Source organism: Stegostoma tigrinum, chromosome 7 (assembly GCF_030684315.1).
Source record: "Stegostoma tigrinum isolate sSteTig4 chromosome 7, sSteTig4.hap1, whole genome shotgun sequence".
NCBI lineage: Eukaryota > Metazoa > Chordata > Chondrichthyes > Orectolobiformes > Stegostomatidae > Stegostoma > Stegostoma tigrinum.
The window spans coordinates 89,670,391-89,694,151 of NC_081360.1; the positions used below are offsets into that span (position 1 = coordinate 89,670,391).

Consider the following 23,761-nt stretch of genomic DNA (forward strand, 5'->3'; position numbering starts at 1 on the left):
AGCGAGAGAGACAGCGCGAGCGAGAGTGACAGCGCGAGCGAGAGTGACAGCGCGAGCGAGAGTGACAGCGCGAGCGAGAGTGACAGCGCGAGCGAGAGAGAGTGACAGCGCGAGCGAGAGAGAGTGACAGCGCGAGAGAGAGTGACAGCGCGAGAGAGAGTGACAGCGCGAGAGAGAGAGAGTGACAGCGCGAGCGAGAGAGAGTGACAGCGCGAGCGAGAGAGAGTGACAGCGCGAGCGAGAGACAGTGACAGCGCGAGCGAGAGAGAGTGACAGCGCGAGCGAGAGAGAGTGACAGCGCGAGCGAGAGTGACAGCGCGAGAGAGAGTGACAGCGAGAGAGAGAGAGAGTGACAGCGAGAGAGAGAGAGTGACAGCGCGAGAGAGAGTGACAGCGCGAGAGAGAGTGACAGCGCGAGCGAGAGTGACAGCGCGAGCGAGAGAGACAGCGCGAGCGAGAGAGACAGCGCGAGCGAGAGAGACAGCGCGAGCGAGAGTGACAGCGCGAGCGAGCGAGAGTGACAGCGCGAGCGAGAGAGAGTGACAGCGCGAGCGAGAGAGAGTGACAGCGCGAGCGAGAGAGAGTGACAGCGCGAGAGAGAGAGAGAGTGACAGCGAGAGAGAGAGAGAGAGTGACAGCGAGAGAGAGAGAGAGAGTGACAGCGCGAGAGAGAGTGAGTGACAGCGCGAGCGAGAGAGAGTGACAGCGCGAGAGAGAGTGACAGCGCGAGAGAGAGTGACAGCGCGAGCGAGAGTGACAGCGCGAGCGAGAGTGACAGCGCGAGCGAGAGTGACAGCGCGAGCGAGAGAGAGTGACAGCGCGAGCGAGAGAGAGTGACAGCGCGAGCGAGAGAGAGTGACAGCGCGAGCGAGAGAGAGTGACAGCGCGAGCGAGCGAGAGTGACAGCGCGAGCGAGCGAGAGTGACAGCGCGAGCGAGAGTGACAGCGCGAGCGAGAGTGACAGCGCGAGCGAGAGAGAGTGACAGCGCGAGCGAGAGAGAGTGACAGCGAGAGAGAGAGAGAGACAGCGAGAGAGAGAGTGACAGCGAGAGAGAGAGTGACAGCGAGAGAGAGAGTGACAGCGAGAGAGAGAGAGTGACAGCGCGAGCGAGAGTGACAGCGCGAGCGAGAGTGACAGCGCGAGCGAGAGTGACAGCGCGAGCGAGAGAGAGTGACAGCGCGAGCGAGAGAGAGTGACAGCGCGAGCGAGAGAGAGTGACAGCGCGAGCGAGAGTGACAGCGCGAGCGAGAGTGACAGCGCGAGCGAGAGAGAGTGACAGCGCGAGCGAGAGTGACAGCGCGAGCGAGAGAGAGTGACAGCGCGAGCGAGAGAGAGTGACAGCGCGAGCGAGAGAGAGTGACAGCGCGAGCGAGAGAGAGTGACAGCGCGAGCGAGAGTGACAGCGCGAGAGAGAGAGAGAGTGACAGCGAGAGAGAGAGAGAGTGACAGCGAGAGAGAGAGAGAGTGACAGCGCGAGAGAGAGAGAGTGACAGCGCGAGAGAGAGAGAGTGACAGCGAACGAGAGAGAGAGACAGCGAACGAGAGAGAGAGACAGCGAACGAGAGAGAGAGACAGCGAACGAGAGAGAGAGACAGCGAACGAGAGAGAGACAGACAGATAGCGAGAGCGGGAGAGAGCGATATAGCGAGAGCGGGAGAGAACGATATAGCGAGAGCGGGAGAGAACGATATAGCGAGAGCGGGAGAGAGCGATATAGCGAGAGCGGGAGAGAGCGATATAGCGAGAGCGGGAGAGAGCGATATAGCGAGAGCGGGAGAGAGCGATATAGCGAGAGCGGGAGAGAGGGGCTCAGCAGAAGTTCAAAGAACAAGATTCCATTTTCTACGTGGAGATCCCTGCAGCCTCTAGGACTCAACATTGAGTACAATAACCTTACAGCCTGTTCCAATCTTGGTTTTTTTGCTACCCACCCCACACCGGGCACTGTTATGACACCAATTCTCACATATTTCTAGGCCTCTTATCACATGACATGGGTTGCAATCAGTACATTTCACCCATCTTCACCCACATTTTAGCCTTGGTGATCACATTCATTTTTTCTTCTGTCCTGGCCTGCTGTCCATGATTTCCCTGTTTACCTACCCTTTTACATCTCTATCTGTCTCTGGGTCCATCTCCACTTATCCATTCACGTCCCCACAACACCCACCCTCCCCCAACTCCAGCCTCAGTATAAATATCAGTTTTCCTAGCTGCTGGTATGGAGTTAGAGGATTGGCCACAATCATACTGAACATCGAAGCATGCTCTAACATCCCAATGGCCCACTTCTGCCCCTATTTTCTACACCTCTTTGCAATAAAGTCAGGAACTGAGTGGCCCTTGCAGAACATTAACTGAGCATCAGTGGGCAGTTTATCGCTGCGTACAAACTGCTTAACCACAACACCTTCCATCAAAGAGTGTCAAGATGTTTACACCGCAGAAAAATGTCCTTCAGACCACTGAGTCCATGCCAGACAAAAATAACCACCTAACTGTTCTAAATCAATTTTTGTTATACACCTTTTATAATTAGATTCTTAATTCCAAATTTTTTTAAATATATAAATTTCAGTTCTACCATCTGTCATGGGCAGATTCAAACCAGAAAATTACCTGCACATGGTCTGACCACATTTGGAGTATAGTGTTCATTTCTAGCCATCTTATTTAAAAAAGATTTGCCAGGATCATCACAGGGGTTTTAGATACAAGGTGGGATGAGACAAATGAGCTTATTCTCATTGGAGCAGAAAAGATTAAGAGATGGCCTTATTGAGGTGTTGAAAATTATGAACAATTTTGACAGGGTAGAAGTGGATATTTGGTTTCCACTGCTTATTATGACAGTGACCAGACATCACAACATGAAGACTGTCAGCAAGAGTTAGGAGTGAGATGAAGAGAAACTTCTTCACTCAGAGTTGTTAGAATTTGGAATATGCTGCCTGGAAGAATGGTGGTAGAGATGGTCCCATGAGAGTTTTCAAGAGTGACAGATACATATATTTGAGAGAGATGAACTTTGAAGGCTATGGATACAGGGCTGGAGAATGAGGCTAACTTGGTAGCTCTTTTGGAAGCCAGTACAGATGTGCGTCGAATGGCCTCCTTCTGTACTATATAATTCTATGACTATTTCTGGATTAATTGTCTAGTAATTATACCACTAAGATATAGTCTCCATTACTTTGCTTACGATTAAGATGAGACTGACATGGTGCGAGTTGGCTAAGTTGGATCTGTCATACCTTTTCTGTCAACAGGACATACCCAGGTAATTTCATTTGTTGAGTAGATGCCAGTGTTGTAGCTGTAATGGATCAGCTAGGTGTGCAATTAGTGTCAGAGGATTTTTTCAAGAGTATTGCGTCACTGTTACAGTATCTGGTGTCATCAAATGTTTCTTGATATCTTTTAAGTCCGATAACAGTAACACCCAGACACAGAACTGGGTACACAAGTGGCACTTCAACTCTGCGCATGGCAGTGATCCTCCTGTGAATGAAAACAAACCCTGAAGGACATATATAGAGTCTTTTAAACCAAAGATAGTCAGCATGGACTTGAGAACATTGAGTCTGACAAATTTGATTATTCTGAGAAAACTAATGAGAGGTGGATTTGATGTCCTCTATATGAATTTTAGCAAGGGTATTTGTCAAGATCCTGCATGGCAGGCTGATTATAAAAATAAAAGATGCATATAATCTAAAAGGAAAATGGATTCAAATTGAGCTCAGCAGCAGTAAGCAAAAGGTAATGGTCGATGGGTCTCTTTGTGATCGCAAAGCAGTTGGATCTAACCAGGCTCTGTATTGGGTCCCTGTTTTTTGTAATATGTATGTCGTTTATTTCAGCCAAAGTATATGAGGCATGATCAAGTAGTTTAGAAATGATCTAAAAAGTTGGATGAATAGTTGGCTTTGGGGGGAAAAAAAAACAGCTTTTCAGCGACTGCACCAGGTGGGTGCAAAAGAGACAAAATGGAATTCTATAACAGAAGTGGGAGGTAATGGATCATGGGACGATAATAAAGCTTTTTAAAAAATGGTGTAATGCTGAAAAGCACAAGGGAGCATGTCCGCAGGTATCGCTATCAGTAATGTGAATTTTGAGTAGATCTGTTCAGGTTTTTCTTTCTTCAGTAACCGGAAGGTCATTTGGAACATTTGAGTAAATCTACCAAAGCATGTGACTTCAGTCAACTGTCTACTAGGATGCCTCATTAATGTCAAGGTAACTGATGAAGTCATTGAATTTTTATGACATACAGGCAAGCAGATCTGGGACAGCTAGTTTTTGAGTTTAGTTGAGAATTATCTTACAATTCAGGTGAAAAGTTTCACCAGAGCAGAACGGTTTTTGTTTATGAAGTCTCCAAGATGAGAAAATGGGTGTAGAAGTTTTCAAAATGTCAGAACTGAGAAATGGTTTAGGTTGTTGGAGCTGCAGAGGAGATCCTTGGCCATCAAGGCTGGAAAAGTAAATGAGATAAAGAATGACAGAGTCAAAATAAGTGAGGTATTTCATTAGATTTGAGTATATGGAAAGGATATCATGAGTAAAAGGGTTGAATTGTTCTTAATGGTCAGAATAAGAACTTTATAAACTGTGTAACATACATAGTTCTTTTTTCCCTTTCATGTTATAAAACTTGTGTTCTTTTCTTTAAGAACTTTGGCACCTTTGCGTGAACATGTTCGGTGGTTAACCACCACAGGAACCAACAGCAAAAGTTAAACTTACAATCTATCAGTCCCAGGGATTTTCCTTGCCTAGTGTTCCCATCAGCTGAGATAATAAACTAAGAATTATTCTAATTGTCCTTCTGTTAAGACAGCTTTGTTTCAGACAGACTTCATGTGATGAATATACAAGTTTCAATTAAAATCTCCTCTGGACTATTCATGAGACAGCTTATTGACAAATTGTCTCAATTAGGTCTTCAAGGAGAACAAGAAGTCATGCAAATAAATTTACGTAAGGAAAAAAAATAGAATAATGCTTACGGGAATTGAGTTAAAATCATTAATAGAGTTTACTTACCAATTCTCTTCTAAGCTGAATGAAGAATTGTTTGCATTTAAATGATATTTTTACAATCTTCAACCTGCGTTCAAGATGATAGTTAGCATTAGCAATAATTCAAAGTGTCTTGAGAAATTTCATTCATTAACTTTAACATATAAAAAAACTATTCAGACCTTTTACAGTCTCATGATATTCTAAAGTGTATTAACTAGTTAATTACTTTCGAAGTGTTAGAAACTTCTCACCTGAATGGCTGTAAATGGGGAGAGGTGTGTGTGCAGCAGGGCCTGGGCATCCTTGTGCGCCTATTGCTGAAGGTAAACACGCAGGTGCAGCAGGCATTAAAGGTGGCAAATGGTATGTTGCCCTTCATTGAGAGAGGTTGCGAGTACAGGAGCAGGGATGTGTTGCTGCAGTTATACAGGGCCTTGGTGAGACATCACCTGGAATACTGTGTGCAATTTTGGTATCCTTTTTCTGGGAAAGGATGCTCTTGCTCTCAAGGGATTGCAACAAAGGTTTACGAGGCTGATTCTGCGAATGGCGGATCTGATGTATGAGAAGAGATTGACTAGGTTGGGATTGTTTTTGCTGGAGTTCAGATGAATGACGGGGGATATCATTGAGATTTCTATAATTCTAACAAGCCTAGACAGTGTAGCTGCAGAAAGCGTGTTCCTGATGGTGGGTATGTCCAGAACCAGGAGTAACAGTATGAGGATTTGGGGTAAATGATTCAGGACAGAGATGAGGAGACATTTCTTCACCCAAAGAGTAATGAGTCCGTGGAATTCTTCACCACAGGAAGTAGGTGATGGCGAAACATTTGATTGTATTCAAGAAGCGACTAGACATAGTATTTGGGGCAAATGGTATCAAAGGTTATAGGTAGAAAGCAGAATTAGGCTATTAAGTTGGACAATCAGCCACGATCATGAAGACTGGCAGAGCAGATTGGAAGGGCCAAGTGACCACCTCCTTCTCCTTTCTTTTATGTTTCTAGGTAGTAAAATATGGTAACCAAACTGCAAAATCCAATAAGCGATCAGCTAACCGTTTTGATTTTGTTGGTGTAAACATAAACATCAGACAGGACAAGACAGAACTCTCTTACTCATCTTTGAGTAAGGCAAGGGGACCTTTTACAATCACCTGAAAATGTGAAGAGGGTTTTATAGTTTACGGAAAAGTACAACTTACTCTCAGCAGTGCATTTACTGAATTGCAGGGTCAGCATGGATAATGTAGTCAAGTCCTGGAATGAAGTTTAAATCTATGACCTTCTCACCAAGGTGAGGAAGTCACAACTTACCCTGTTAAGTGAACATTAGTTTTAAGACAGTTTTCAAAAGAATGTAAAAACCGTATATTTACTTTCATATTTTTGATTGTGGATTGAAGTGGGAAAAGGACTAACTTAAAAACTAAAGATGGTGGAACAGGCTGTTAACATTTGGTAAAAACTGAACTTCCAGCACTTATTATAAATGCTCTTTATTCAAGGCTTAGTTGGTGGCTGTGGTTCAGGGAGAGGAGTTTACTCTCACATAAATACAGGATTGGTCTTTGTCTTAGTGACCAGTTGTTGATGACCAAGGTCTTCTGTCTGCTTATGCGATTAGTTTACAGGTAGCTGAACAGGTTATGGGTGTGAAGGAGTAAGTCAAAAGCCATCGGATCTCTGAAAGACAGGCTCTGTCTGTTTCTCTGCAGTTAAAAGAAATCAAAACCTAAAGAAAGCCAGTTTATTTTCCCTCACCACTTGCTTTAAGATGTGTTTTTTAATCGATAAGTCAGAGACTAAGTTGTAAGCCAGTCACTTGCTTGCTTGCTTGCAGGAGATACAGAAAGTACCTGAAGAGGGATCAAGGAACAGCAAGTGGTGACAAGCCAAAAGGGATCATTTTAATAAATCGTATAACAGGAACCATTGAAATGCCAAATAACCTGCCAGTTTTATTTCCTTCACATCTAACAACAATCTTTCATTTTGTGTCTGTTTGCATGTGTTTGTAGTGGGAGTTTTATACAGGTCAGCATTTCTACTAGTCAAATTATATATTGACATTCATCATCATTTACATGTAGCTTTCATCTTTTTACAGTAATTCTTGTCAAGTACCAAAGCCTGGTCGGTGCTGTCAACCTGGGTGACATGATAGGTACATTGGGGAATTTTGCATTCTTCTACAAAATCTTTACTTTTTTTGAGGGCATTCTGGCTTGATTTCAGCATGCTATCCCACTGAGACATAAACTATTAACACTTAAGAAATTAATTATCAAGGAGCAAAAATGAATAAACCTACATAACCTGAAAATGACAAACACTGTAATAATCGTTTTAATGATTGGTTACTCGTTCAGTTTTTTTTGTAATTTCAGTCCAATTTTTTCAAGAGAAATAAACAAGCGCAGTTAACTGTGAAAGTTAGGAATTGCTCTCAGTAATTGCCATTAGTAATTTCCTGCTCTTTCACAGGTTGTACTGAAGTCCCCGTATACAGCAACTTTTATAAATCATTGAACAAGAACCTCCTCTATTATGTTGTAGTAGCACTGTTAAAAAGCCCTGAAAAAGCAATATATCAAATATCTAGCAGTATATCAAATGATAACTACTCCTGAATAACTCTTTGGCCCGAAAATGTTATTTTTCTTTATATGTATAATGCCATTTTCAAAGAAACCTGGTTCAACATATATTAGGTATGCCTTATCCAGATTCAAATGTATGAAAGTTACATATGTTTGCACTGGGTAAATGAGTGCAAAAATCCTGTGAAGGTCAAGGCGGCCCTCGGTATTAGTACATATCTTTCTAACAATGTACAACATGCGTGATAATTCCTGGTCTGAAAATGAAATTTCAGCCAAAAGAAAAGAGGAGATCTGAATTCTAATCTGGTTATCTTAATAGATTCACCTACAATACGACACTTAATCTTTCCATTTGTGGGGTGCAGGTGGTAGTTAGAGCAGGAAGGAGAGATAATAAATAGATGCGAGGAAGACAACTAAAGCAACATAAAGAAGTCGAAAAAGCCAAATTTTAAAACTAAATAATGCATTCAGACTATCCACGATCCTGTATAAATGACTTACAAAACTCAAAAATAAAAGCCTTGTAATCAAAGCCAAATTTTGCAGCAGTGATCTTGCCCAAATGATGCTCACTTTTATTAATGAACCATTTCTAATGAGGACTAAACATGTTGTGAAGCATGTACCACCACAAATTGCTGTATAATCAGTGTCTCACTGCCTCAAGTGGTGTGAAAGCACATTTTGTACTTGTCAGTGATAATACAGTACGGAGCTGGAGCACAGCAGGCCAGACAGCAGAGGAGCAGGAAAGTTCACATGATTGCTTTATAATGTTACAGCAAATTTCACATTTACTACCCAGTAAATGTACTGCAGAATGCTAAAACTGATAGTTAACAGCACAGTACAGTAAAAAGAGTGTACCCATCACCTTCTCTTACCCAGACAGCAAAAATTCCAAGTACGGCGTTTCATTTCGAAGTTGCAAATGATTTTAGATTTTTAAAATGTCAAATTTAAAATGCACACTCATACATGTACTGTGTCAATACAATCTTTCAGTCTCTCTCCACAGATGCTGCCAGGCCAGCAGAGTTTCTACTGTAATTTCTGTTGTTGTTTCACAATCTTTCACTCACTATTTTCCCTTCTGACTCTGATTTGGTATGGAATACAAAGCCTAATTTGCTCTGTGAGTTATGTTTATTTTCCAGTCCTATAATAACATTATCTATACAGATACACTGTTGATCCCACTGTTCAAAGTCCTGGTCAACCAGTTGTCATCACTGGCTTAGAATCCCTCCTGAATACCTTGATTTAATCTACCTCCTCGACACTCACATTAGTAGTGTATTCCACGTACCAACTATTTGTTATGTAAAGTTTCTTTCCTTGTTGCTATAGTTTCTTTTGGAAATTACCTTAATGACCACTCCGGTTTCCAATTCGCCTAGCAATGGAAACAGTTTCTATCTACTTTGTTCAGATCGTTCATGATTTTGAATACAAAATCAAATCTACACTACTCTACTCCTAGGTAACAAGGTGTAGAGCTGGATGAACACAGCACGTCAGCTAGCATGAGGGGAGCAGGAAGGCTGACGTTTCGGGTCTGGACCCTTCTTCAGAAATGGGGGGAGGGGAAGGGGACTCTGAAATAAACAGAGAGGGGGAGAGGTGATGATGGAAGGTGGAGCAGATAGGTAGAGAGGAGACAGACAGATCAAGGAGACTGGGATGGAGCCAGTAAAGTTGAATTAGGTAGGGAGTTGGGATGGGGGTTGGTCAGTTGAGGGAAAACGGACAGGTCAAAGAGGCAAGGATGAGGCTAGTAGGTAGGAAGTGGGGATGGACGTTGTTCAGTGAAGTGGGAAGAGCAGGTAGATGGGAGAAAAGGTGCACAGGTCAAGGAGGCAGGGACGAGCTGGGCTGGGGTCGGGAGTGGGGAGATTTTGAAACTTGTGAAGTCCACATTGAGACCACTGGGCTGCAGTGTTCCCAAGCGAAATACGAGGTGCTGCTCCTGCAGCCTTCAGACAGCATTGTGTCGGCACTGGAGGAGGCCTAGAATAGACATGTCATCCCAAGGAGTGGGAAGGGGAGTTGAAGTGGTTCGCAACTGGGAGGTGCAGTTGTTTGTCACCAACCGAGTGTAGGCGTTCCATAAAGCGATCTCCAAGCCTCCGCGTGGTTTACCCAATGTAGAGGTGGACACATTGGGAACAGCAGATACAATATAGATGTGCAGGTGAACATCTGCTTGATGTGGAAGGTTTTCTAGGGGCCCCAGATGGGGGTGAGGGGGGAGGTGTAGGGACAGGTGTAGCACTTCCTGTGGGGCTAGTGGGGAGTATGGAGCGGATGAGGGAGTCACTGAGAGTGCAGTGCCTCCGGAAGGCAGTTAAGGGTGGGGAGGGATAAAATGTCCTTGAAGGTGGGGTCAGATTGCAGGTGGTGGAAGATGTGTTGAATGGGTGGAGGAGTGACATATGGGGTGGGGGGGGGGGGAGATTCTGTCTTTGTTGTTATTGCGGGGAGGGGGTGCGAGGGCTGAGTTGCAAGAAATGTGAGAGATGCAGTCGGGGGCATTTTCAACCACTGTTGAGGGAAATTGCAGTCCTTGAAAAACGAGGAAGAGGACATCTGGGATGTCCAGGACTGGAATTCCTCATCTTGGGAGCAGATGCGGCGGAGGCAAGGGAATTAGGAATAGGGGATGGTATTCTTGCAGGAAGGTGGGTGACAGGAGGTGTATTTAGGTAGCTGTGGGAGTCCGTAGGCTTGAAATAGACATTGGTTGCCAGAGATGGAAACAGAGGGGTCCAGGAAGGAGAGAGAGATATCAGAGATGGTCCAGGTGAGCTTAAGGTTGGGATGGAAGGTGTTAGTAAAGTGGATGAAGTGTTCAAGTTCCTCGTGGGAGCACGAGGTGGCGCCGATACCATCATCGATATAAAAAGGAGGAAGATGGGGGAGAATAGGGCCAGTGTAGCTGTGGAAGAGGGACTGTTCCACGTATTCTAAAGAGGCAGGAATAGCTTGGGCCCATGCCGGTACCTATTTGCCTCTAGGAAGAGGGAGGAGTTGAAGGAGAAGTTGTTAAGGGTACAAACGAGTTTGGCTAAGTGGATAAAGGTGTTGGAGGAGGGGGACTGGTGAGGTCTGCGGGAGAGGAAGCATCAGAGGGCTTTTAGGCCATCTGCATGGGTAATGCAAGTATATAGAGACTGGACGTCCACAGTGAAGATGAAGTGTTGAGGACCAGGAAATCAGAAGTTTTGGAGAAGGTGCTGGGTGTGGGTGATGTCACAGACGTAGGTAGGGAATTCCTGATCCGGGGGGGAGAAAGTAGAGAGTCGAGATAGGTGGTGATACGTTTGATGTGGAAGGAGCAGGCAGAGACAGAGACAATGGGTTGACCACGGCAGTTGGGTTTGTGGATTCTGGGGAGGAGATAGGAACGGGAAGTGTGGGTTTGGGGAACGATGAAGTTGGAAGCTGTGGGTGTGAGATCACCTGAGGTGATGAACCTTCTCTTCTCAAAAGAGAAAGAAATCCAAACTCCCCAATCTTTTCAGAGAACTTACCTGTGTAATTTCTTGAACTAGAATCTTGAATCTTTCTGCACCTCCTCTAATGCCTTCAAATCCTTTCTAAAGTGTGCTGCTAAACTGGACGTAATACGCCAATGCAGGGTTAACCAGCATTTTATACAGGTACAATGAAACTTCTGTGATTTTGAACCCAATGCCTCCATTGATAAAGCCCAGTATGCATTATGCTTAATTATTCGCACTCTCAAGGACTTCTGCACACTTATTCCCATGTTCCTCCTGGTCCTCAACAACCTTCAGAGTTGTACCCTTTGTTTTATCTTGTATGTGTTGTTATTTTTAAAATAAACCACTTCACACTTCTCTAAATTGAATGACAACTGCCACTCAACCACCTACTCCACCAACCTGCCAATATTCTATTCAAGGAGGACACTAACCTCCGCAGTTCACAATCTCTAAGTTTCTTTCCCAGTGTAAACATGCACGTGAGTGGACCCCTCATTAGAATTGATCTTTCTCTGCACTTTCTCAATAGCTGTTATACGAAAATCTGGACTAAATTTGACTAACCTAATGTACATATGTAAAGAATTATTTATCATTAGAGAATGGACAATAAATGCTGGCGTTAGGTAGTGACTCGCCAGCCTTCTGTCAAGATGTGCAATTCAATTGTGATAATAAAATGTGAGGCTGGATGAACACAGCAGGCCAAGCAGCATCTCAGGAGCACAAAAGCTGACGTTTCGGGCCTAGACCCTTCATCAGAGAGCTTGGCCTGCTGTGTTCATCCAGCCTCACATTTTATTATCTTGGAATCTCCAGCATCTGCAGTTCCCATTATCTCCAATTCAATTGTGGTCAGGTTTTCCAATATTTTGGTTTTCAAAACCTGAAATTTGCTGCACCTACCTGTTTACTTTCAGCAACTGGTGTACAAGGACACCCAGGTCTCACTGTACTTCTCCCTTTCCCAAACTATCACCATTCTGCTAATATCGGTCTTCCCGCTTTTGCGACCAAAGTGGATAACTTCATGCTTATACATGTTATCCTTCATCAGTCATGCATGTCAACTCAATTTGTCCAAATCACACTGGAGCATCCACTCAGCTTTATGTGAATCTAGAACCACATCAATTTGGTTGACTCTTAACTGCTGTCTGTGTAATTAGGGAATGTGGACCCACATCCCAAGAGCAAATAAAAAGTATAGTAACCTGCCACACAATGCACTTGAAAGAGAACCAGTAAGATGCTGTTAATGCAAAGGTATCAGTGGAGCATTACATCATTAATAGTTTTTACAGTTCTATAAATGTGCCTTCACTTACTGTGCCTGAAAATTTTGACATTAAGTTTTATACTTATTCATTTCTCTAAGTGTAGCCAATGTACAAATATTAATCATTTAAAATAGGCAGCAACTCTCTATCCCTCTTCCTAGATGCACAATTCAACTGTGGTCAAGTTTCCCAATATTTTGGTTTTCAAAACCTGAATTCTCAGAGACAGTTTTCATTCACAACACTTCATTGTACGTGTGAAAAGCCACATTCAAAATATGTTTATCATGCTCATGTGTACGTATCTGAACCCTTAACTCAGCAAAATCTATTAGCTATTTCTCCTCAACCAACAAGGCAATGGAGAAGCAATGCAGTGTGCAGGCTCCTGGCCAGAGCTCATCTGGTTTGTCCGCTTTTACTTTTTTCTTCTTTCACAGCTTCTTTTTCTTACTTTAATCAATATGCCTTCTATGGAGACATGGACAGCTTCAAGATGGTTAGTGCACCCGAGGCAAAGTTTCTTCCGGTGACGGCAGCGGAGGGAGTCAACTTTGGTGCAACCCGATGGAGACTGAGTCCAGCACAAGGGAGAGAGCGAGCATGTGGGGGAGAGCAAGAAAGAGAGGCTAACACAGAGGACATTGAACCAGCAAAGAGGACAGTGAAATAATGTGCCCAACGTAGAAGGGACAGAGTCCATTGCAGTGGTACTGGAGGTCATCCAACATCTGTGGATGTGATGACAGCAGACTGCCTGCGGTCTTCCAGCATGTGCAGCAGGTACTGTGGGAAAGTCAGCCCACTGATCTAGCCACGTAGGGGGTGTGCGCCCAGCCTGACTACACACTTAAGACTGTAATGTTGAACGTTTAATTTTATTTTATTTTTTCTGTGTACTAAAGATTTTGTACCTAGGTACCTTTGTACCCAAGTTGGTGCTGGGAAACTCTACATTTTCACTGGACTTTTGTATCCCTGTGCTACAGTACACTTGACAATAAAATCTGATTCTAATTAGGAGATTCTGTCTATTCCTCAAAGTTCTTTGCTTACCAAGATCGATTTATCCAAGAGAATGAATTACTCAACATCAGTGTAGCAACATAACATCTCTCCAACCACCAAACAAAATGTCATCATTCTGTAAACGATTGGTTTTAGGTCACTTCTTTCCAACGGAATATTTCCCACTAAACAAGAGGTCACAGGTTCAAGGTGAGCGTGCGAACATTTAGGGGAGAAGCGTGGGGAAAATTTTTCACTGAGGGTGGTGGGTGCCTAGAACACACTGCCAGTGGAGGTGGTGCTGCAGGCATGTTAACAATGATTAAGGCTTATCTTGATTAGATGCATGAATGGGAGGCAGAGGGATACAAACTGTATGTGGGCAATAAGTCGTGGGCCTAAATACAGATTAGGAAACAGCACAAGCTAGGTGGGCCAAACGGCCTGTTCCTGTGCTGCACTGTACAAAACTGTCAACTGTACTTCGCGCACACACACCACACAAACAGAAAGGCTGCATATAGACTCCTGATTCATTTGTCACTTTCCAGCAATTGTATGTATAATATTTGGACAACTTAGGGGATGGAAGCTACTTTCAAAATTAATGTAGTTCATTTAGTCGATTTGGGTTTCTGCCAGATTTTCGTACACAGCAATAATAATTTTCACAGTCAATATGACGATCAGGTTTTTCTCAACAACACAGATTCAAAACACAAGTGTGCTGAAAGTTAGAAAAGCACTCAGTTTCATGGCCTCAGAAACTGCCTAAAGTGCCCATTTGAAATCCTTGACTACCAGTATGGAATTGTTTCTTATTCTTTTGACTGTCAAGAGGAGCTGGCAATAAATTGTGCTTTTGATGTAGATATTTCAAGTGAAGGCCAAAGGCCTAATGTCAAACATTAGGGAATTTTTCTGCCTTGGAATGGCATGACAACCAAGATGATACGTCAAATACAGCACTTTAAGTGTTTCTCTAAGTTGCAAAATGATGACATCCTGAAAACATCTATGGGAGACAAGAGAGAATTAGAATTCTCAAAGACCATCAGCTTTCCCCTCCACTGTTTATATTTGCACACCAATATTTTTATCAAAATTCAACTAATGGCATCTTATCAGACAATAAGTTGGTTTCACCCATAGTGGGAAAAATATATAGAAATGGGTGTGACAAAAGTAGACCTGACTTTGTCAAGTAGTTTATGTTCATGTAAGTAATACAAGTAATGATCATGCATAACCTAACTCATTTATAGAGCACATTTTACTTGACATAAAATTGCTCTCTGAATAGGGTAGAAGCTGTGTCATAAAAACACTGAACATTTCAGTTCAACAAGGAAGCCAACTGGCCATGTGCTGCCTCTGAACTGCTATCCTACTAGTTCCTTCTCTTTTCCATAGCACTATAAACGCTCCTCAAATATTCAAACCCATTTTGAAAGCTATCAAGTCTCCTTCGAACACCCTTTCGTGCAGTTCACTTGACACATGAAGCATGAGTCAAATCGCACTCAAATAAAAGAGGCTGTTTCTCTCTCCACAATGCTGCCAAACCTACTGAGTTTCCCCAGGATTCCTTTTGTTTCACTTGATATCATAACTTGCTGCATAAACCTTGTTTTGCAAGTCACCTTTGGTTCTTTTGCAAATTACCCTGAATCTGCACCTTTTGGTTATCATGCCATATGCAACTATTTCTCCTTAACCAAAGCTGTTCATGGTGTTGAACATCACAATGTCTATCAATACTAAATTGTTCCCTTTTTAAGACAAGAAGGGAGCAAAGATATTTGTTGAAATGAAGCTCTCCTGAAAAAAATTGCTAAAAAAAGTGACAATATTTGTAAAATGTGTAAACAAATACACATTTATGGAATGTGGCTCTGGGTTGCCAGTCTTGGACAGAGTAAGTTGCCATGACTTGGTAAATAATTTGAGGGGATTTGAAATGAAGCCTCTTCATATTTTTCAGCACTTATTTATTACAATCATATTTTATACACTCTGTATGCAAATCTCTTACCATGTATTCTGTCACTGCAAACTCTGCAAAGGTATCGCTTTCCTTCCTTCACCTACTGAATTTTTATAGATTTAATTGAAGGCAAGTCAAGTCAAGTGGCAACATACCTGATGTCTAAGCTAACATCTAAAGCACCTTATTCCATATCTTCTCTAAATAATGCAAGTGGCATATAGATGAAAAGTAGAAATAAATCCCTTTATGCATCCCATCAATTATCTTTCAATATCAACAAACATGTAGCCCTTATGATGTGTCATTAACCCTCATGGCTATTTACCTTAAGCTCAACTGGAAAATTTCACTAACCAGATGAAGAAGATCCATATTGTAGTTGGTTGGCTTGCTGAGCTGGTTCGTTGTTTCGCCGACATTCCATTACCATGCTGGGTAACATCATCAGTACAGCCTCCAATGAAGCGCTGTTGTGTTTTCCCGCCTGCTTTTTGAACTCTGGAGTCTGTTGAGTTGGATTACCTTATTTCCAGTTTTCCTTTGCAATGGAGTGCATATGAGGTCGAGCTCTGTGTTTGTTGATGGCTTTCTTTGTGGAGTACCACACTTCTTGGGATTCCCGTACGTGTCTCGGCTTTGCTTGTCCCAGGATCTTGGTGTTGTCCTAGTCAAATTGGTGGTTCTCCTTGTCCACATGGATAGAGATGAGCAAGTATGGTTGTGTCTTTTTGTAGACAATTGGTGTTCGTGTATTCTTGTTGTTAATCTCCTTCCTGTTTGTCCGATGTAGTGTTTGTCACAGTCTCTGCAAGGATCTTGTATATGACATTGGTCCTGCCCATACTGGGTAATGGGTCTTTGGTTCAGGTGAGCAGTTGTCCATAAGATCATAAGACATAGGAGCAGAAATTAGGCCATTTGGCCCATCGTGTCTGCTCTGCCTTTCAATCATGGCTGATAAGTTTCTCGACCCAATTCTCCCACTTTCTCACTGTAACCCTTGATAAAGAACCTGTCTATCTCAGTCTTAAATGTACTCAATGACCTGGCCTCCACAGCCTTCTGTGGCAGTGAATTCCATAGATTCTCTCCGTCTGAAGAAGCTTCTCCTTATCTCCATTCTATAAGGTCTTCCTTTTACTCCAAGGCTCTGCCCTCGGGTCCTAGTCTCTCCTACCAATAGAAACATTTTTCCAACATCCACTCTGCCTAGGCCATTCAGTATTGTCGTAGGGTTGATGTGGGTTTGTGGGTTACTCTGATGCCCAGTGGTTGTTGGAATCTTGTAGTCCGTTCAGATGTGTTTCTGATGTATGAAAACGATGAAAATCCACGCAACCTGATCCAATGGATAGAGGTCATGCTCCAAGCAAATTGTTGCTTACGTGATATTAGGTCACCATTAAATGAATTTACCATTCATTCAGACTCCTTCATGAACAGACAGTCTTATTTTTATCAAATTCTGATTTGCCTGTACTAGACTACTGAAGGAGTAAGAGGTGACAGTGTTCATTTACGCGGAAAGTTAAAATCAAAGTGCAGAATGCTGTTGTTTTTCCTAATCTAGATTATTTACGCAAGTTCCAACAGCCACTAAGGCTCTTATGAAGCAAATTAGGGTTGTTCATTATCAGTTTCAATATTTTATATAATCTTTCAAAACAACATTCCAATGTAACAAAATAACTGACATCTTGGAAAATGAGCCAAAATAATTTAATTGAGTGGTAACAACCTGGCACTCACTGGTCACGAGGGTGATAAAAGGGAGTTAAAAAAACCAGCTCAGGAGTAAAGTGGTTGGGCATGAACAGCAAATATGCTTGTAGAGCTAGAAGGAAATGACAGGGATTGAATTGTAGTATAGAGATCAGACGTGGATGTGATTGGTTAAATGGCTTCCTGTTTTTAATCATTTTAATTTGCAACATAAAGAGCCATGACGAAAACCATACAAAGTATGTGCTGAGATTGTCTAAACTGGAGTAGTATCCTTGTCTTTGTTTCTTTGGATGGTCATTTTTCTGGAATTTGGTAAATGGAGGATGAGGGTACACCGATCAGCATTAAATGTTAGCTACTGTAACTCTAAGTTATGATGTTTGCTTTCAAAACCAGCAGCTGAATATTGTCTAATTGGGCAACTTTTTTGCTGGAACTACCCAACAGGTTTGAAAGCGTTATGCAGACTGGACAAGAAATAACGTTTCAGGTTAATGACAATTCATTGAAACCGATGTCATCAGCAATTCATCAGCCTGAAACAATAACTGTTTCTCTCTCCACAACTGTTACCAGATCTGAATATTTCCAGCTTCTTCTTACATTTCAGATTTCTAACATGAATATTTTGTGTTAATAATTTACAAGGATGTTTTACAATATTTCAGAATCTCAAATAAAGTAAAATAATTTGCATTTAATAAAGTTTACGAAAACACAAAAAAGGCAACCTAGCAAACTGATTGATCAATTTAACTGTCCACAGATCTAAAATCTGCCTCCTAAAGATTTGGGCTTGCTCGCAATCATTATGCTGTTCTGACATGAGACAGGATGGAATACATTCCACCCAGAAGGAAAGGTGTCATGTTGAAATGTCATCGATAGGATGACAATATACTTGAGATCTAGCTTCAAGGCTTACTAGAAAAGCAAAGCATTCAACAGAAAACTAATAACCTAAATTATGTAATAATGAACAGACTTCCCAAATCCACAGGCAATTTATGGTTCTTTTATTTTCTACACAATATATAACACAAAGCAAACACAGTTAAGTTGAAGAGAGTTTATATAAGCGAGTGCACTATTTATTAGATATCATTAGTATACTTTTAGTCTATTTCCAAGTTCAAGTTTAATCTTGAAAGGATTATTGGAGTATTCTGGAGTTAATTTAACACAAACAAGATTGGATTTTAAAAATGTTTTTCGAAAGAAGCATAAACATACATAGAATATCACGGTACTTTACAGAGTTTCAGGGCAGCATTATGTCATAGACAAAGAATTTTTATCAAAGTATTTTAACATTATCAAGAAATTGGAAAGAGCTGCACAACAGAAGTGGGAAAACTTTCTGGTAAAGCTTTATGGAACTACATTCTCACATTTCTATCCTCCATCATTTAGCTGCATAGAATTGGGCCCAAGGGATGTGACAAAGAAACCTCTTATTGCGTATACTGCATATTCTGGGTCTATATGCATTTCTCATCTTTCAGAAAGTGAAATGATAAATACCATAACAAGATGGAATTACTCAGCTGATTTGGAAGCTTTTTCAAATATACTGTCTGTTTACATATACCCCATCAACCACCACAATCACCTCCGAAGTACAATACAAAACTGTTTTCCAAGTAATATTAAATCTGCTGCAAATTACTTGTCGTATTATGAAAATATGCTACTCTCCCACTCACCTCAGGCTTCAACGAATTCCCAAATGAGGAATCAATGAAATTAAACAGCATGGAAACAAATACTTTCCTTGTCTGATTATTCCTCAGTTTACTTTCAGACTCACTGGCATTTGTTTTACACTCAGACTGCAAAAGTGTGTGTTGGCAATCTGTTTGTTACACTATGCTATGATCCAAGATACTTCAATTCTGTTACAGTCTAGCTTGTGAACAGTAACTTTTGGTTTAAAAATTTTAGAAAGCTTGGTTCCTCACTTTGAGAACAAAGTCAGAAGATTACATTGTCTAAAACAAACTGAAGAAAATTTACAACACGAAAATACAGTCAATATTATTATGCGTTATAATATCCAGAACTAACGAGTTAAACAAGAATTAACAGGTGAACTGTACGCAAATACACCACAAAACTGCACCTTAAACAGGTGATACGACAAATGCAATGGAACCCAACTACAGCCATTCCTGAAAGTCCCAAAAATACTTAAATTCCTCTTCTTTAAAGAGCCAATCCGATCACTCAAAAAACACAATATTCCACATCTTCTGTGCAGTTCATCATTGGTTCAGCATTTCCCCAAGCCCTAACTCTCAACACTGCCAAGGAGCTGGTGTGTCTGGGATTCCCAGGCTCCCAACTCCCAGCTGCAAAGAGCAACTACCCAATCCTGAAGGTGGTTTTTAGCCTGAAACACTGACTTCCCTGCTCCTTGAATGCTGTCTGACCTGCTGGGCTTTTCCAGCTCTAAGTTTATTGACTCTAGCTTCTAGTATCTGCAATGCTTACTGTCTCCGAGCAACTACTCCTCCTCCTTGATTTCCTCACATTCTAATTCTCCAACAACACAGTTAACTACTGCTGCTGAGTTTTCCCAAGCATCAGCTGCACAAAGCTAGTGACCATCTGCCTCCTCTTCAGTTTCTACTGGCTTCTGAGCCCCAGATGCACGGAGTGATAAGAGTAATTCAGCCTCCACTTTCTGGGCTCCCTACAAACCTGTCACATGGGCTCCATGTTGCACTACACACAGGTCTCATGGTCAGTGCTTCATTCCACATCATTTAAGCACACTATCCAATCCCTGCAGCTGTCAAAAGGCAGCTAGAAATGAAGATGGGTGGCCTGCCTCTTGTTTCAGTCTGCATTTGATCTAAATGGCAGCCCTTTGCCAAAACTCTAACAGAGGACATTCCCACCATTATTTTTTTCAAATTGTGCAAGTACAATTCAGCTGCATGCACTCTCTTATCTCCTGAAATACTTGACTTTGGGCACATCTGGCAAGCAACAGCCAGAGACCTTAACAAGTCAAGTGCAGGAGAGAACATCACACCACTACCTGACAACATGGCACCTCAAAAGACAAGGGGAATTCAAAAATTCCTCAGTTGTCAATTCTAAACAGTAAACTTGCCCATCTCCCTATTCTCAACATGCCACATCAACTGACCAGCTAGGACTCATGTTGAGCTCAAATTAGTAGCAGATGCATTACTTGGGTGTACCATACTAGTTCAATACAGCCAATGATTATTTCTTAGATAATAAAATGTGAGGCTGGATGAACACAGCAGGCCAAGCAGCATCTCAGGAGCACAAAAGCTGACGTTTCGGGCCTAGACCCTTCATCAGAGAGGGGGATGGGGGGAGGGAACTGGAATAAATAGGGAGAGAGGGGGAGGCGGACCGAAGATGGAGAGTAAAGAAGATAGGTGGAGAGGGTGTAGGTGGGGAGGTAGGGAGGGGATAGGTCAGTCCAGGGAAGACGGACAGGTCAAGGAGGTGGGATGAGGTTAGTAGGTAGCTGGGGGTGCGGCTTGGGGTGGGAGGAAGGGATGGGTGAGAGGAAGAACCGGTTAGGGAGGCAGAGACAGGTTGGACTGGTTTTGGGATGCAGTGGGTGGGGGGGAAGAGCTGGGCTGGTTGTGTGGTGCAGTGGGGGGAGGGGATGAACTGGGCTGGTTTAGGGATGCAGTGGGGGAAGGGGAGATTTTGAAACTGGTGAAGTCCACATTGATACCATATGGCTGCAGGGTTCCCAGGCGGAATATGAGTTGCTGTTCCTGCAACCTTCGGGTGGCATCATTGTGGCAGTGCAGGAGGCCCATGATGGACATGTCATCAAGAGAATGGGAGGGGGAGTGGAAATGGTTTGCGACTGGGAGGTGCAGTTGTTTGTTGCGAACTGAGCGGAGGTGTTCTGCAAAGCGGTCCCCAAGCCTCCGCTTGGTTTCCCCAATGTAGAGAAAGCCGCACCGGGTACAGTGGATGCAGTATACCACATTGGCAGATGTGCAGGTGAACCTCTGCTTGATGTGGAATGTCATCTTGGGGCCTGGGATGGGGGTGAGGGAGGAGGTGTGGGGACAAGTGTAGCATTTCCTGCGGTTGCAGGGGAAGGTGCCGGGTGTGGTGGGGTTGGAGGGCAGTGTGGAGCGAACAAGGGAGTCACGGAGAGAGTGGTCTCTCCGGAAAGCAGACAGGGGTGGGGATGGAAAAATGTCTTGGGTGGTGGGGTCGGATTGTAAATGGCGGAAGTGTCGGAGGATAATGCGTTGTATCCGGAGGTTGGTCGGGTGGTGTGTGAGAACGAGGGGGATCCTCTTGGGGCGGTTGTGGCGGGGGCGGGGTGTGAGGGATGTGTCGCGGGAAATGCGGGAGACGCGGTCAAGGGCGTTCTCAATCACCGTGGGGGGGAAGTTGCGGTCCTTAAAGAACTTGGACATCTGGGATGTGCGGGAGTGGAATGTCTTATCGTGGGAGCAGATGCGGCGGAGGCGGAGGAATTGGGAATAGGGGATGGAATTTTTGCAGGAGGGTGGGTGGGAGGAGGTGTATTCTAGGTAGCTGTGGGAGTCGGTGGGCTTGAAATGGACATCAGTTACAAGCTGGTTGCCTGAGATGGAGACTGAGAGGTCCAGGAAGGTGAGGGATGTGCTGGAGATGGCCCAGGTGAACTGAAGGTTCATGGTATCAATGTGGACTTCACCAGTTTCAAAATCTCCCCTTCCCCCACTGCATCCCTAAACCAGCCCAGTTCATCCCCTCCCCCCACTGCACCACACAACCAGCCCAGCTCTTCCCCCCCCACCCACTGCATCCCAAAACCAGTCCAACCTGTCTCTGCCTCCCTAACCGGTTCTTCCTCTCACCCATCCCTTCCTCCCACCCCAAGCCGCACCCCCAGCTACCTACTAACCTCATCCCACCTCCCTGACCTGTCCGTCTTCCCTGGACTGACCTATCCCCTCCCTACCTCCCCACCTACACCCTCTCCACCTATCTTCTTTACTCTCCATCTTCGGTCCGCCTCCCCCTCTCTCCCTATTTATTCCAGTTCCCTCCCCCCATCCCCCTCTCTGATGAAGGGTCTAGGCCCGAAACGTCAGCTTTTGTGCTCCTGAGATGCTGCTTGGCCTGCTGTGTTCATCCAGCCTCACATTTTATTATCTTGGAATCTCCAGCATCTGCAGTTCCCATTATCAATGATTATTTCTTATCTCACTTAACAAATCTAATTTGAATTCCAAGATAATGTTTGAGGAATGATAAATTGCTCATGCGACTTCAGCAAATTCACCATCTTGATAAAAGAACAAAATTCTTCACACCAAATAGGTATAATGCTCTAAATATGAACATTGTCTTTACTGAACATTTGAATGATTTTCTTGATACACATTCACATATATATTTTAAATGTAAACATTCCGTTACGGAGAGATAAAGTCAATGACATCAAGCATCCTAATGATTTTCTGTTTAAAATGTTTATTCCAGACAGACTTAAAGGGACTCAAAATCAATAAATACCTAGCGATAGACATAACATACAATCGTTCTAAGTGAGTTGAAATGCTGGAAATCATATTCGAGTTATTCAATATAGACTAGCGTTCATTAGATAAGCAAGAAAAATCCAGAGTTTATGCATATTTTCAAATATAATTCTACGGAATATAGTTCCTGCTGTTGGTAGATTTTGTTCTGAAGAGTTACAGACAACTCAGACTGCAATTATGAAGCATCTTATAAAAACACATACCACATCAATTTTATAATTTTTTGCCATATAAACGGTTATGAAACTAACAACCAAACAACCTAAAGAACACTGGACCCCTAAGTAAAACAACTGAAATGTTCTCTGCCAAGTTGGTTCAAAGCTCTTTGCAAATAACATTGAACTTGCCCAGTAATTAAGGTATAAACATTGTGTTAGCACAATAATGAAAAGTGAATTGAGAAGGCAGGCCCCAAGCAGTAGTTCATTATGGGCTAAGGGAACAGATGACATGTTGCAACAACATGTGAGTCAAAGTACAAGTATCTGGAATATAAATATACTTGCAGCCAGAAAAGTAGGTACAAAGTCAACAAGCAAGCAATGAATGAATGGAAAATCGTCAAGTGTCAATGTCACAGTTGAGAATGAAGGACCAGCAGCAAACATCCTACAGCTTTGGTAGAGGGCGCTAAATAACCTATTTTTAATGTTGTTACAGGTAGCTATCAAAACACATTTGCCCAGGTTTTTTGATGACAAGCGTGCTGTTTCTACAGCATAGATTAGAATTGCACATCAGGAAATTGTGGAATCCTTGGTATAAGAGACTTGTACGGAAACTGGAGGAAATTATATGAGCTAGATAGGACCTGATTGGTAGATATGAGCTGGGTTCAGCAGTCATGGACTACAGACTAGTTGTCGGTCGTGAAATAGTAGCAAGGATTCAAAGGGTGTTCAGATGGGTTGTATCTAAAGGCAAGTGTGTTGCCTGTTGGCTAAATGGCGATTAGGGTGAGAGAATGGGGTTGTGTGTGAAGGAGCATCAGTTTGTGGCAGTATGACATTGTGGCTGTTGTGCCATTATGTTGCTGGTAAACAGAAACAGCA

The 23,761-nt window shown here is 43.0% G+C and overlaps 1 protein-coding gene across 5 annotated transcripts in view; it reads right to left on the minus strand.

The window, feature by feature from the left end:
- The window catches only part of ptpn4a (protein tyrosine phosphatase non-receptor type 4a), a 307,008-nt gene that overhangs the window by 111,069 nt on the left and 172,178 nt on the right, over positions 1-23,761 (minus strand). For all 5 annotated transcript variants that reach the window (XM_048534273.2, XM_048534272.2, XM_048534276.2 and 2 more), the window contains one exon: positions 5,057-5,120. In XM_048534273.2, coding sequence (XP_048390230.1) covers positions 5,057-5,120 — 64 coding nt within the window. The remainder of the gene's footprint in view (positions 1-5,056; positions 5,121-23,761) is intronic.